Source organism: Salminus brasiliensis, chromosome 18 (assembly GCF_030463535.1).
Source record: "Salminus brasiliensis chromosome 18, fSalBra1.hap2, whole genome shotgun sequence".
NCBI classification, from domain to species: domain Eukaryota; kingdom Metazoa; phylum Chordata; class Actinopteri; order Characiformes; family Bryconidae; genus Salminus; species Salminus brasiliensis.
The window spans coordinates 33,227,116-33,242,168 of NC_132895.1; the positions used below are offsets into that span (position 1 = coordinate 33,227,116).

The following is a 15,053-nucleotide window of genomic DNA, read 5'->3' on the forward strand; positions in this document are numbered from 1 at the left end:
TATGTTTAATAGTAAATTATTGGTGGTTTAATGGTGATTTTTTTTAGTAGTTTTGCATTAGTTGACACTTTAAAATGGGATTCTTTCAATTTTTAGATTAGTTTTTTAAGAGAGCTCACCTCGGCCAACTCTCACATGAAATACTAGTAGCAGATAGACTCCAGCGCTTTCATGTAAATTCCCTACAGAGCTAGATACGCCATTCAAAACCCTTCTTTATCTTTCTGCTGTGGTTTGCTGTTGGGCACTTTATGGGTACGGTCGTCCAGTAGGTTATTTCAAACACGTTGAGTGCTCTTTGATGGCCGTGAATGTTGATACTTTCCTAGTTATTCCCTCTTATACTAGCAAAGCTGAGGTCAGCTGATAAGCTGCTATCGTGTGATTGGTGAAGGCCGGCTGATGATGGGGTGCTGAATGCTATTAAAAGTCAGATGCGTTCCGGACATCCTTGCCAAAATTTGTTGAAAAGTCGAAGACGTTCTGACCATGGTGGCGACTGTTCTCCTGCTGCTCTCGTTTTTTGCGGAAGGTAGGAAACAAAGTTTTAAAAGCTCTCCAAATAAGATGACCGAGTATTATGTAGCAGGTAAAATTAGTTCAGTTTCATTTATTGTAGTTCAAACTGAGATAGTACTTGCTTTACAAAAATGAGAATAAATAAAACAATCTAGTAGTACACATAATAATAGTTATAAAAATATATTAAAAATACATATAAAATCACTTTATAATCTTGAGTTAAGAATGATGTATATATGAGCTTTTGGAATTCTAACTGAGGAAGAAATAACCTGGATACTAAATGTCAGAACATTTGGTTCATTGTTGGAATATTATTGAAAAAAAAAAAATATATATATATATATATATATATAATTTACAATAAATATACAATTTATTAATATAAATATATATTTTTTCTTTTTTATATATAAAATATGCTTAAATACTCTTCATTGATCTAATATTGAATATTGAAAATCTCTTTAGGTGTGGTGTCCTCTGCTGTTCAGAAGCGTCTGGTGTCTGCGATCACATGTCCTAACACCGAGAGACTCCATCATGTCCGGGTGGTGCACGAATTTCATAATGGTACCAGCATGATGTGTGGCGGCACGCTCATCCACAAAACCTGGGTGATCACTGCATCCCACTGTTATGGTGGGAGAGACGGGTCAGTAGGTCCTAGCTTTAAAGTCTAATCAGCTGAGACATGCCTGACTTGTAGCTTTTTTTGGGGGGTGATTTTTAGGTTAGTTACATTTTTTTACTGGTGAATTTAACTAGCTACTAAGTTCTAATGCTTCATGTTCATCATATTTAGCTTTATGTTGTTTAAATGTATTAGCATTGTAACAGTTGTGTGTTACAAAAATCTCTAATATTACTTCTACTATAATGTATTATAATATTATTAATAGTACTGTTAATATTACCACTATTAACTATTCAGTTATTCTACACTATGATTATTATATTATGATTATGAATATGTTGCACACCTGATCGGAGGAGGATGGGTCGGTCCCCCTTGTTCCTCCCAAGGTTTCTTCCTCCAGCTCTGAGGGAGTTTTTCCTGGGGGTCTTAGGCTTTCATGTTTTCTTATGTGGTTATGGTGGCTTTTACTAATTATTGATTGTGTAAAGCTGCTTTGTGACAACACCAGTTATAAAAAGCTATACAAATCAATTTGATTTGATTTGGTTTTGAAGTACCTTTAACTACTAACTAGCATGTCCTTAAACCCTTCATAAACCATTTCAAACGCATTAGGCTAAAGTGACCTACTGGAAGTATTCAACTACTGTAAGCTTGTTTTACACCAGAAGCCACAGCTCTTAGTAAATTTGGAGTAAAATTGGTGAGCTTGCATGGCCCCTAAGAACATTTAACCAACCCAAACTTTTCAAAAAGAAAAATATGTTGATTTGCACGAAACCTTAAAACTTCAGTTCTTCTCAGTTTCCAACAAGTACTGATGCTTTATTTGTTTGCAAACTATTTTCCCAACAGTAATATCCATCATATTTACATTTACATTGTCTAAATGTATTATGTTTGTAACAGTTGTAAAGTTTTGCGGTAGAAACTAATTTGCTTGTTTACTGGTGGTTCTTTGGTGGATATTAGATTAGTTAAAATTTCAATTTTTTTCTAATTTCTAAAATCTTTGGCGGTTTTGGGATAGTTGACATTTTTACTGTTGATTCTTTGATTAACTGATTTGTTAACTGGTGACTCTTTGGGTTTTAGATAAGTTGACAGTTAAAAAGAAAACTGCTAAAACCATCAGCTTAGGGTTAATTATAAGACTTAGGGTTAAGGTCAGGTAAGTGTGAGTGTTAGCTTGGAGGTTTAAGCCCATGTAAGCCTTTAGAAGGGAATCAACGTTGTGTGTGAACTCAAGCGTGTTTCTTTGTCTCCACCAGCACCCTGAAAGTGGAGGTTGGTGGGCATCCAAAGAACTCAGTGAAAAAGCAAATGAAGATCAATGCCAATGATATCAGGGTTTATCCAAAGAACCCGTCAGAGGAGCCCATCATGTTGCTGAAGCTCCCGAAGTCTGTGAAAAACGTTCCAGCCATGATCCCACCTGGAGACTGCATGGCTCCGAGTGACGGAGAGGAGCTGACGGTGTCTGGCCGTGGCGCCACCACTGCTGAGGGAGGTGAGGAGCAGGTTACCAATGGTACAGTGGTGGTTGTTTAACAGCAGTAGTTTAGCTGTGCTGGGTTTCGCGAACTGGAGTGAAAGGTGTGACGAATTACACTCTTAAAAATAAAGGTAGGACAAGTGAATTCTTTAAGTGATGCCGTAGAAGAACAACATTTGGTTGCTTGTCAGGGGCCCCGGGTGGTCCCGCAGACTAAAGCGCTGTCATCTGTGATCAGAGGGTCGCTGGTTCGTATCCCGTTTACGCTGCTGGCCATCGGCAGCCAGGGCCTCGACAGAGCACAGCTGGCCTTGCTCTCTTTAGGGTGGGTAGATGGAGCTATCCCTCCACATCATACTAGTGTGGCGCTGGCCGTCACTGGCGTCTGCTAGCCGGTGCGTCAGAGCCGGGGATACGACGCTTCCCTCCAGGAGCGTTGGTTGCCTGGTGATAAGCTTCGAAAAAGAGGTGTGGCTGGCTGCGCAGGTGTCGGAGGGGGCGTGTGTTGGCCCCGCCCTCACTATTGCCAGGGGTGTTGCATATGATTGGGCGGGAGGGAGAGAATGCAAATAAAAAATCAGCTCTTTTTTGGTGTCCCTCAAATAATCTGTTTTAGCACCTTTATTTTTTAGAGCGTTGATCAAATACACTGTTGTTTCTTAAGATCTTAAGAACATTTAACCAACTCAAACCTGTCATGAAAAACAACACTTTCCATTTTGAACATATGACATATGAACTTAAACATATGGACTTCTCAGTTTTTCAACAAGTACTAATGTTTTATTTTCCTAACAGTAATATTCATTATATTTCGATTGATTTAAGTATTAACATTCTAACAAAGATTTGTTTAAAAAAAATCCTCATATTACTACGACAATAATGAATAACCACTAACCGCTAACTAGCGTCATTGTCCTTAAACCTTTCATAAACCATTTAAAATGCATTAGGCTAAGTATTAGACTTCTGCAAACTTGTTTTACACCGGAAGTGTAAAACAAGTTTAACAAATGGCAGTAAAGTGGAGTAACATTGGTCAGGTTTCACAGCCCATAAGAACATTTAACCAACCCAAACTTTTCAAAAAGAAAAATATGTTTTGCACTTAAACCTTAAAAAAAAATTAAGTACTGATGTTTTATTTATTTATTTTTTTTCCTGCAGTAGTATTTATGATATTTAGATTATTATTGGATAAATGTATTAATATAAAAAATAATTTAATGACTACTATAATTAAATACCATTAACTACTAACTAGTATCATTTGTAAGGGTTCGAGCCACACTGCCAGTCACCAGCCGAGCGCAGAGTAAGAAAGCAGCTGGGATCAACTCTGAAAACTCCACTTCCCAGAAGCCCCAGCACTGATTACTGCTGATTATTGCTGATCAGACACACCTGCTGGGCTCTGCATAAAAGCTCTCCCAAACTGTGACTTAGTGCTGCACCTTTGTAGAGGGGCAGACGGTGCTCAGGTTAGGAGAACAAGACAAGAGTCTTAATTTAGAAGGAAAACTTTAGGTTAAAAGTGTGAGCTGACTTTAGGGCTCTGCTCACTGCCTAGAAGTTTCTTAATTTCTGTTTACCTGCTTTTTAGTTGCAGCCTTATTCTCAGCCCTGAGACTGAGGGTGGTTCTGGGTTGAACTCTGTTTGTGGTTTCCCAATTTGTGGTAACACATTGCTGAAGTGGGTTACCGGTTTGAAGCCTGGCTTCCGGATCACTAAGCAAAACACCAAATCATTCTTGCCCCCTGTTCACATTTCTAATTAAATAAATAAATAAACCACAAGCCCCCCCTCTCCCCCTGCCTTTACATTCTTTATTAGTTCCATAGTGGGGAAAGGTTCATGGCCAATTTCTCACCTGGGCTGTTGTGAAGGATAGTTTGCAATAGAAGGGCTGGAGTGTGTGTATGAGTCCCTTCATAAACCATTTAAAATGCATCAGGCTAAAGTTACATACAGGAAGTATAAGACTACTCCAAGCTTTCTTATGTGCTTTATTTCATATAATTGTGCTCATTTTATAGAAATCCCTACACTCAAGTTAACAAAAGGATGCCAAAACCGGAGGCATATTCCTTTGTGGAGGGAATATTCCTTTGTGGCCGTTTGGTCTGATGTTCTGATTTTTGGGTTGTGAATGGATTCCAGTGGAAAAACACACTACAGGCTGATCCAACTCTAATGTAATGTCCTTAAAACAAGTCAAAATGAAGCTCAGTACTATGTGTGGCCTCCACATGCCTGTATGACCTCCCTACAATGACTGGGCATGCTCCTGATGAGGATCTCCTCCAAGACCTGGACTAAAGCATCCGCCAACTCCTGGACAGTCTGTGGTGCAACGTGACGTTGGTGGATGGAGCGAGACACGATGTCCCAGATGTGCTCAATTACGTTCAGGTCTGGGGAACGGGCGGGTCAGTCCACAGCTTTAAAGCCTTCATCTTGCAGGAACTGCTGACACACCCCAGAGAGAGAGATATAGGAGGCACTTTTCATCAAACTAGTTTTGACAGGTCGTCTCGACCAATCAGATCATGCCACGTCATCAAGCCACGCCCCCTGCATGTCCCTCCCTCGACCAATCAGAAGCGTGCATTTTCACCGGAAGTCCCGCCTTCTGGATATCCCTCCTTCCGGAAGTCCCGCCTATTGTGTTGCCGTCCAATGGGATAGCTGGGCACTTTTCATCAAACTTTTTTGACAGGTCTGTTATCTATTCTCACATACCAATGCCTAGCCGGGGTCAAAAGGTCTGAACGAACCTAGACCCTGATTCATTATCTGTACTTATCTGACTTATGAGTAACTCATCTGTTACTCAAACACCCCACTCCACCCCACACCTGTGCCCATGTGTATGTGTATGTGTTTGTGTGTAAACAAGGGAAGCCTAGCCGGTGTCAAAAGGTCCGAACGAACCTAGACCCTGATTCATTATCTGAACTTATCTGAGTTATGAGTAACTCATCTGTTACTCAAGCACCCCACCCCACCCCACACCTGTGCCCATGCCCATGTGTATGTGTTTGTGTATGTGTGTGTGTGTGTGTGTGTGTGTGTGTGTGTGTGTGTGTGTGTGTGTAAACAAGGGAAGCCTAGCCGGGGTCAAAAGGTCCGAACGAACCTAGACCCTGATTCAGCAAAATATAGATATCCCTTCGGACATCTGTTACCCATTGCCAAACCCATCCTGTGCCACGTGAGAGAGACGGAGAGAGAGTTGATCAGAGATCTATAGACTTTTATTTACGAGTCAATTACGTATTACACGCAATGATTCGGTAACATCATTTAAAAAAGGCGCCCAATCAGGTGACCGAGATACATACGATCGAGCAAATCAGAGTATGCAACGTCATAAGTCTCCACCCATTCATTCAACAGGCCCTGTAGGCCGAAGGATTTAAAGGGTCAGTGTTTGTGCGGCGGTTAGGGTTAGAAGATAGCCGTAATAATCATGGCGTCCGATACTCCCAAAAAGATGAAACTGACTCTGGCTAAAAGACGATTGCGCTTGAAAGACACAGACACGATTTTTGCATGGCTTTAGCTAACGGCTATTATTTCGGGTTCTATTTTGATCAAGAAAATGACAGAGTTGTGTTGTACAGCGGGCCGACATCAAGTTTTGCGGATGCCTCTGAACTTTTTTCCTTGCAACGCGATGAATGGCATACTTTCAAAAGACATTTTGGTTGTATGTATACTTATATTAAATTTAGATATTCGGATTGCAAAGTGATATTGTGGATCCTTTTTGTCACAGGTCATCAATAGCATTTTGTCATCATTATCACCTGCTACATCTTGTTGCCTGTGGATATTGTACATTCATTATTCAAATATTGCACAGGGCTTACCTGGAGTGGAGTCCCTCTTTTCCAGAGAAGTAACACATAACAGCACTTCCAGCTATAATCAGAGATGACCCTCCCCAGCCTATGAACACTGCTGCACCTATTTCAAATCTGAAGAATGAACAAAATCTTCAGCCCTCACCACTCCATGTGCAGTGCTTTTAAGAACGGAGAGGAGATGAGGTAATGATGTTAAGCAAAAAATGTCATGATACAAAACAAAAAAAGTTGAGAGAGAAACATGTAGGAAGGAAAGGAGATTTGGGCAAATTCTCTCTCTCCCAAACCTTAATTACTTCATAACTTTATAACTACCAATAAAAACAACCTGTTATTTTACTGTGTTTTGGTGAGCAAACATACATTTTGGTTTTTATGCATTTCTAAATGACAAATGTAAAAGGATACAAGCTAGACAAAGCATTGAATGGAGGATCCAGTGTTTACAAAGTTTGATGTTTTGGCAACTGTTTCTACTTTTTTGGTTCTTAAAACATTGTATTGACATCATAGTTAAAATGCCAAAGTACTTTGTGAAGTTAAATTAATAACAACTGCTTCTGAGCTCTTCTAAAATGTTGAATTGTGGATGTAGCTGTAGTATGCCTATGACTAACACTTGAAAAGTTACATGCTGCCTGGAAAAAAGTGACCGATCTAGAAGATGTGTCATTGGAACTCAATAAGATGTTTTTAAATTAAAATTCAATTTTATCAAGCTAATATCAGCATAAAAATTTATACAATTACAGACTTTACTATTCTAAGAATAAACTATTGGAAATATGGAGTAGCGTGTAAATGTATGGGCACCCCTAGTCAAAATATTGTTGTTTACTGTGAATTGTTCACAGTAACAACTGATCTTCAAAAAGCATAATTTACAGATAAAAGTCTTTTCAACATTTTAAGGAATGTTATTGTACAATTTTTGTTTTGTACAAATATAAAGTGAGAAAAAGAATTTAGACAATTTGCTAGAAATGAGTTTCAGTTTTGTGTAATACACAAAACATTCAAATTTGTAAATGTATGGCTTTAACAAAGGAATCATGGCACATTTCATGTACTGCTTTCAGTCTGATGAGAGCTGAGAAACAACTACAATATAAGCAGCAGGTATTTTACTGTTTTGTATTTTACGCACTACTATGTAAATAAGGATCATCAGTATTTGCTAGTTTATTTTAAAGAGCTGAGGCTTTGAGAAAGGACAAGATACAGAATCTTTAGGCTGTTTTTGGTCACAGCTTCAGCCCTTATGACAGGCTGTGCTATAGGAGCAATGTCTTTTCACATAGTAAATGGTAATTAGAGAAACTGCACACAGAAATTATGTATATGGAGATTGGTTGCTTCATTTGTTGTCTTTGTGGCTGGTTACTGAACTGTTCTACTCTGCCCACTGAGTACTGTTGGGAGAAGTCGTTGTTACCACTGTCAAATATTTTTCCAATCTGTGGATGGACTGCAAATATTACCCATCCATGATGACACTGCCAGGTAAAAAAAAACAGTTTACAGTTTGACCACCAATGTCAGATGTTTTTAGATTGAATTAGACAGTGCAGTGAAGTTCAGCAACTAGTTCACCACTGTCTCTTAAGTTTTCTTGCATGTGTGCCGTGCCCTGGCTATTGTCTCTGTAATCCTGGGATTCTGGGGAGCTGTGCTTGCTTTAATTGGAATGAAATATACTAAGATTGGAGGTTCTGAACTTGCCAATGCCAGGGTAACTTTTGCAGCTGCCCTGACCTATATGGCGTTAGGTATGATGCCTTCAAACTTCATTCTTGTTCAATTCATAGTAAAATAATTCCAGAAATGATGCAATGCTTTTTGTGCCACAGGGTTCAGTGGTATGATACTGTACACAGGTGCAATATGTGGATCCAAACTACAAGACACAGAAGTAAGCTATTTTTAGATGTGGTGAACATGCTTTCACACAGAAATTTAAATGTTTACTTTCTTGAAATAAATGTAAAGCCGATTGAAAAGTGATGTTCAAGACATATACTAATGCCATTAAAACATAATTGCATTTACTTTGATTTCCCCTCATTTTATATATATACGTTTAAAACACCCACACTAACGCTTTAGCAGGCTTATCATTAATAAACACCCTTGAAACTGAAACTGCTCATCAGTTATTGATAGTTGTTAAATAATCTATTAAATCTAATCTGGGCCTGATTGTGATTGTTTGACCAAAAATCTAATGCAGTCAATAAGCAAAGAATTTTCTTTTTAGTTTTCTGTATTTTTTTTATTTTTTATTTTTTTTTATGTGATCTACTTGTTTAGAAAACACATAAGCAGGTCTATTCAGAATTGCATAAGAAATGAAGGTTTGAGGTAAATGTTGATGTTTTAAGCATGTAGTTTGTCTGCGGGTGAACTATTAACTATAAGTTTATACGCTTATTATTATTATTATTATTTCCTATACAGTGGCATGTACATGTTTGAGTTCACCTGATTAATGTCTGTGCACAGTGATGAAAGTTAAACAAATTGTAATTTCTTTATTTAAGCTTTAGATTAGTTTTAATTTTAGATTAGTTTTAATTTTACCATTTCTAAAAGGTAAAAGGGCCTGATACAAAAGTTTGGACACCTTGCATGGTCTATACATATAAAATTGTACAATAACATTCCTTAAAATGTTGAAAAGACTTTTATCTGTAAATTATGCTTTTTGAAGATCAGTTGTTACTGTGAACAATTCACAGTAAACAACAATATTTTGACCAGGGGGTGCCCATACATTTACATGCTACTCCATATTTCCAAGAGTTTATTCTCAGAATAGTAAAATGACATTTCTGAAAGGTAAAGTTTATAATTGTATAATTTTTTTATGCCGGTATAAGCTTGATAGAAATTAAAGATAAAAGGGCCTGATACAAAAGTTTGGACACCTTGCATGGTCTATACTTAGTAACACCTCCAAAGATTCCTTTGTAAAAAATGGTAAAACGTTTTTCATGGTGCTATTTTTTTTCACTTTATATTTGTACAAAACAAAAATTGTACAATAACATTCCTTAAAATGTTAAAAAAGACTTTTATCTGTAAATTATGCTTTTTGAAGATCAGTTGTTACTGTGAACAATTCACAGTAAACAACAATATTTTGACTAGGGGTGCCCATACATTTACACGCTACTCCATATTTCCAATAGTTTATTCTTAGAATAGTAAAGTCTATAATTGCATAAATTTTTATGCTGATATTAGCTTGATAAAATTGAATTTTAATGTAAAAACATCTTATTGAGTTCCAATGACACATCTTCTAGATCGGTCACTTTTTTCCAGGCAGCATGTAACTTTTCAAGTGTTAGTCATAGGCATACTACAGCTACATCCACAATTCAACATTTTAGAAGAGCTCAGAAGCAGTTGTTATTAATTTAACTTCAGAAAGTGCTTTGGCATTTTAACTATGATGTCAATACAATGTTTTAAGAACCAAAAAGTAGAAACTGTTGCCAAAACATCAAACTTTGTAAACACTGGATCCTCCATTCAATGCTTTGTCTAGCTTGTATCCTTTTACATTTGTCATTTAGGAATGCATAAAAACCAAAATGTATGTTTGCTCACCAAAACACAGTAAAATAACAGGTTGTTTTTATTGGTAGTTATAAAGTTATGAAGTAATTAAGGTTTGGGAGAGAGAGAATTTGCCCAAATCTCCTTTCCTTCCCACATGTTTCTCTCTCAACTTTTTTGTTTTGTATCATGACATTTTTTGCTTAACATCATTGCCTCATCTCCTCTCCGTTCTTAAAAGCACTGCACATGGAGTGGTGAGGGCTGAAGATTTTGTTCATTCTTCAGATTTGAAATAGGTGCAGCAGTGTTCATAGGCTGGGGAGGGTCATCTCTGATTATAGCTGGAAGTGCTGTTATGTGTTACTTCTCTGGAAAAGAGGGACTCCACTCCAGGTAAGCCCTGTGCAATATTTGAATAATGAATGTACAATATCCACAGGCAACAAGATGTAGCAGGTGATAATGATGACAAAATGCTATTGATGACCTGTGACAAAAAGGATCCACAATATCACTTTGCAATCCGAATATCTAAATTTAATATAAGTATACATACAACCAAAATGTCTTTTGAAAGTATGCCATTCATCGCGTTGCAAGGAAAAAAGTTCAGAGGCATCCGCAAAACTTGATGTCGGCCCGCTGTACAACACAACTCTGTCATTTTCTTGATCAAAATAGAACCCGAAATAATAGCCGTTAGCTAAAGCCATGCAAAAATCGTGTCTGTGTCTTTCAAGCGCAATCGTCTTTTAGCCAGAGTCAGTTTCATCTTTTTGGGAGTATCGGACGCCATGATTATTACGGCTATCTTCTAACCCTAACCGCCGCACAAACACTGACCCTTTAAATCCTTCGGCCTACAGGGCCTGTTGAATGAATGGGTGGAGACTTATGACGTTGCATACTCTGATTTGCTCGATCGTATGTATCTCGGTCACCTGATTGGGCGCCTTTTTTAAATGATGTTACCGAATCATTGCGTGTAATACGTAATTGACTCGTAAATAAAAGTCTATAGATCTCTGATCAACTCTCTCTCCGTCTCTCTCACGTGGCACAGGATGGGTTTGGCAATGGGTAACAGATGTCCGAAGGGATATCTATATTTTGCTGAATCAGGGTCTAGGTTCGTTCGGACCTTTTGACCCCGGCTAGGCTTCCCTTGTTTACACACACACACACACACACACACACACACACACACACACACACACACACACATACACAAACACATACACATGGGCATGGGCACAGGTGTGGGGTGGGGTGGGGTGCTTGAGTAACAGATGAGTTACTCATAACTCAGATAAGTTCAGATAATGAATCAGGGTCTAGGTTCGTTCGGACCTTTTGACACCGGCTAGGCTTCCCTTGTTTACACACAAACACATACACATACACATGGGCACAGGTGTGGGGTGGAGTGGGGTGTTTGAGTAACAGATGAGTTACTCATAAGTCAGATAAGTACAGATAATGAATCAGGGTCTAGGTTCGTTCAGACCTTTTGACCCCGGCTAGGCATTGGTATGTGAGAATAGATAACAGACCTGTCAAAAAAGTTTGATGAAAAGTGCCCAGCTATCCCATTGGACGGCAACACAATAGGCGGGACTTCCGGAAGGAGGGATATCCAGAAGGCGGGACTTCCGGTGAAAATGCACGCTTCTGATTGGTCGAGGGAGGGACATGCAGGGGGCGTGGCTTGATGACGTGGCATGATCTGATTGGTCGAGACGACCTGTCAAAACTAGTTTGATGAAGTGCCTCCTATATCTCTCTCTCCCCAGCCACATGAGGTCTAGCATTGTCCTGCATTAGGAGGAACCCAGCCGCACCAGCATATGGTCTCACAAGGGGTCTGAGGATCTCATCTCGGTATCTAATGGCAGTCAGGCTACCTCTGGCGAGCACACAGAAATGCCATCCCACACCATTACTGACCCACTGCCAAACTGGTCATGCTGAAGGATGTTGCAGGCAGCAGATCGCTCTCCACGGCGTCTCCAGACTCACATGTGCAGTGTGCGGCGTCACGTCTGTCACATGTGCTCAGTGTGAACCTGCTTTCATCTGTGAAGAGTACAGGGCGCCAGTGGCGAATTTGCCAATCCTGGTGTTCTCTGGCAAATGCCAAGCATCCTGCACGGTGTTAGGCTGTGAGCACAACCCCCATCTGTGGATGTCGGGCCCTCATACCATCCTCATGGAGTCGGTTTCTAACCGTTTGTGCAGACACATGTACATTTGTGGCCTGTTGGAGGTCATTTTGCAGGGCTCTGGCAGTGCTCCTCCTGTTCCTCCTTGCACAAAGGCGGAGGTAGCGGTCCTGCTGCTGGGTTGTTGCCCTCCTACGGCCTCCTCCATGTCTCTTGGTGTATTGGCCTGTCTCCTGGTAGCGCCTCCAGCCTCTGCACACTTCACTGACAGACACAGCAAACCTTCTTGCCACAGCTCGCATTGATGTGCCATCCTGGATGAGCTGCACTACCTGAGCCACTTGTGTGGGTTGTAGAGTCCGTCTCATGCTACCACGAGTGTGAAAGCACCACCAACATTCAAAAGTGATCAAAACATCAGCCAGGAAGCAAAGGTACTGAGAAGTGTTGCTTCCTAAGTGGACAGTTTGATTTCACAGAAGTTTGATTTACTTGGAGTTATATTGTGTTGTTTAAGTGTTCCCCTTTTTTTTGAGTGTATTTATATCCAGCAGATCCTGAGAGTGGATCTATCTTTCATTGTTTTGATGTCTTTACTGTTGCTCTCCATTGTGGTACGTAGTGCAGCCGAGGCACTCTTCGATGTCTAGGTGCATCCATGTAGTTTGGCTGGTGCTGGTTCATCATCACGGGACAATGTTTTATAGGTCCGGGGGTGAGAGACCTGATGTGCCTGGTGGTGAAAACCCTCAGCAAGAGTCACTGCCCCGACCTCTCTGACAGCAACTATGAGAAGTACAAGTACATCTACTGTGGGGAAAAAACTCTCAATGCAGAGATCAAAGCCTGCAAAGTAAGAACATTGCATTTACTAGTGAGCTGATTGGTTTGGTCGCCATGCCAAGGGTGATTATAATAGACAAGGGGTGTCATGGTATACCCAGAATACCCAGTATGCACTATTAGGGTAAATACGATACTTCAACGAGTGCCCGTGCCACCTGGGAACCTTAAGCAGTAACGACTGAATATGAACTGTGAAGTGTTTCCAACACTCATCATAGTTTATCAGCTGTTCCAACTACCTCAGGGGGGCGCTATACGGCAGTACATGGAAAAACTGTAACTTGCACGTCTGTCCTGCAGTACCGTACTTGTGCCCAAACACAACCTTTGTGTACTGTTACACCCCTCACCACCCTGAGTTCAAAATCCAAGATGGCCACAGTGAACATCAGCAGTAATAAAAGGAGTAGTATTGAACTGTTTATCAACACTGCTACACATTTGTGCCTTATTAAATCAGTCCTATATGCACAGCACTGTCCAACGTCTATCTGTGGACATGTTTAGATGCTCAAAATACAGCATAATGCATTAGCAACTCCGTTTTGCTAACAATGCTAAACTGGGAGATATGAAGTGGGACATATGTTGGTTAGATTCACCATAAAACACTGGTAAAGATTCATCAAACCAATTGTGGTAAACTCAAGTCTTTAGCTAGTATTGTTTTTTTTTTAATGTATTGTATTTTGAAATAGTGTATAATTATCTTAGCTAAAACAGTAATATTGATGTAGATGTGTCTCAAGGCTAACATTTGTTTGGGTAATGCTACCTAAACAGAGCTAAAACAGTGTAATAATACTATAGACGTGTCTTAAGGCTAACATTTGTTTAGGTAATGCTACCCAAACAGAGCTACAACAGTATGATATTGATCTAGATGTGTCTCAAGGCTAACATTATTTGGGTAATGCTACCTAAACAGTGCTAACAGTGTATTCAAGCTGTAGACATGTTTCAAGGCTAACATTGTTTGGATAATGCCTCCTAAACTGAGCTAAAACAGTGTATTAATTAAAAAGTGCTTCCTTCTTCATTTTCATTGCAAAACAGGGTGATTCCGGTTCCGGTCTCCTGAAGAAGGAAAGTATTTTAAAGTCATCTTTTGTTTTCTGGACCAAGGAGAAAAAGGTCGATGTGATGTACGGAGTCCTCATCAGCGGACACGACGCATGCGAGGACAAAATCGTGTTTGTTGACATCTGTGCCAAACCCATAAAGGAGTGGATAGACAGTGTTTTGAAATGAACCCCAATTAGACGGTAGCTCTGTTACAGATTCAGGGATTTCATGTATAGAAGTAAGAAAAATCACTTTAACGTAAACCTTAGATGGTTAAAATAGTTATTCATTCATAGCATATCATGATGACGTTTTCTGCTGCAGCTGTATATTTTCCAATATGAAATTGGTCTGAACTGCAGTTTGTTGATCAGCTTTGTTATTCCAAATGCAGTAAAGTAACCAATAAAAGCCTGTGTTAATGAATAAAATCAGTGGTGTTAAAGCAATTTTACCTTAAATCAGCAGCTTCAGGATCACGCTGAAGCTCCACTGACTGGAACAGGGGGAGAACGGCATCTCCGTCTTTCCCACTCCGGGCCGGAGCGCTGCTGCTACTGCACTATATGGAGCTTTGGTGGTGGAGCTGCAGGAGGAGAACCTCTCTCCAGAACTGCTGTGTAACACTGTGTAACCTATAGAGTCATATTAGTGTAAAATCCTGTAGTGTTACTCTACCACCTCAGCCCACATGCTGCTCCACCTTCAGATCAAGCTTCTGCAGCTCTCAGCTTGTCCAGAAATGCACATGTATTGCAGTCCACAAGGGGGTGCTTAAAGCATGCTTTGTGTTTACTGAAGTGGCGCTAAAGTGAAGTACACTTCTCAACCGTTTGAGGAGCATTAGTCAAGTTTCAGAAAACACAACCCCTAGTGGTTA

General features: G+C 39.8%; 1 protein-coding gene and 1 pseudogene across 1 annotated transcript; both read left to right on the forward strand.

Annotated features, from left to right (window-relative positions):
- The first annotated feature begins 471 nt into the window (after positions 1-471).
- Positions 472-14,604, forward strand: LOC140539358 (trypsin-like). Its single transcript, XM_072662055.1, has 5 exons — positions 472-532; positions 994-1,177; positions 2,434-2,672; positions 12,970-13,115; positions 14,165-14,604. The coding sequence occupies exons 1-5, from the start codon at positions 490-492 to the stop codon at positions 14,357-14,359; spliced, it is 807 nt and encodes a 268-aa protein (XP_072518156.1). The 5' UTR covers positions 472-489; the 3' UTR covers positions 14,360-14,604.
- LOC140539697 (claudin-10-like) lies at positions 6,652-12,912 on the forward strand (annotated as a pseudogene).
- Positions 14,605-15,053: the final 449 nt, after the last annotated feature.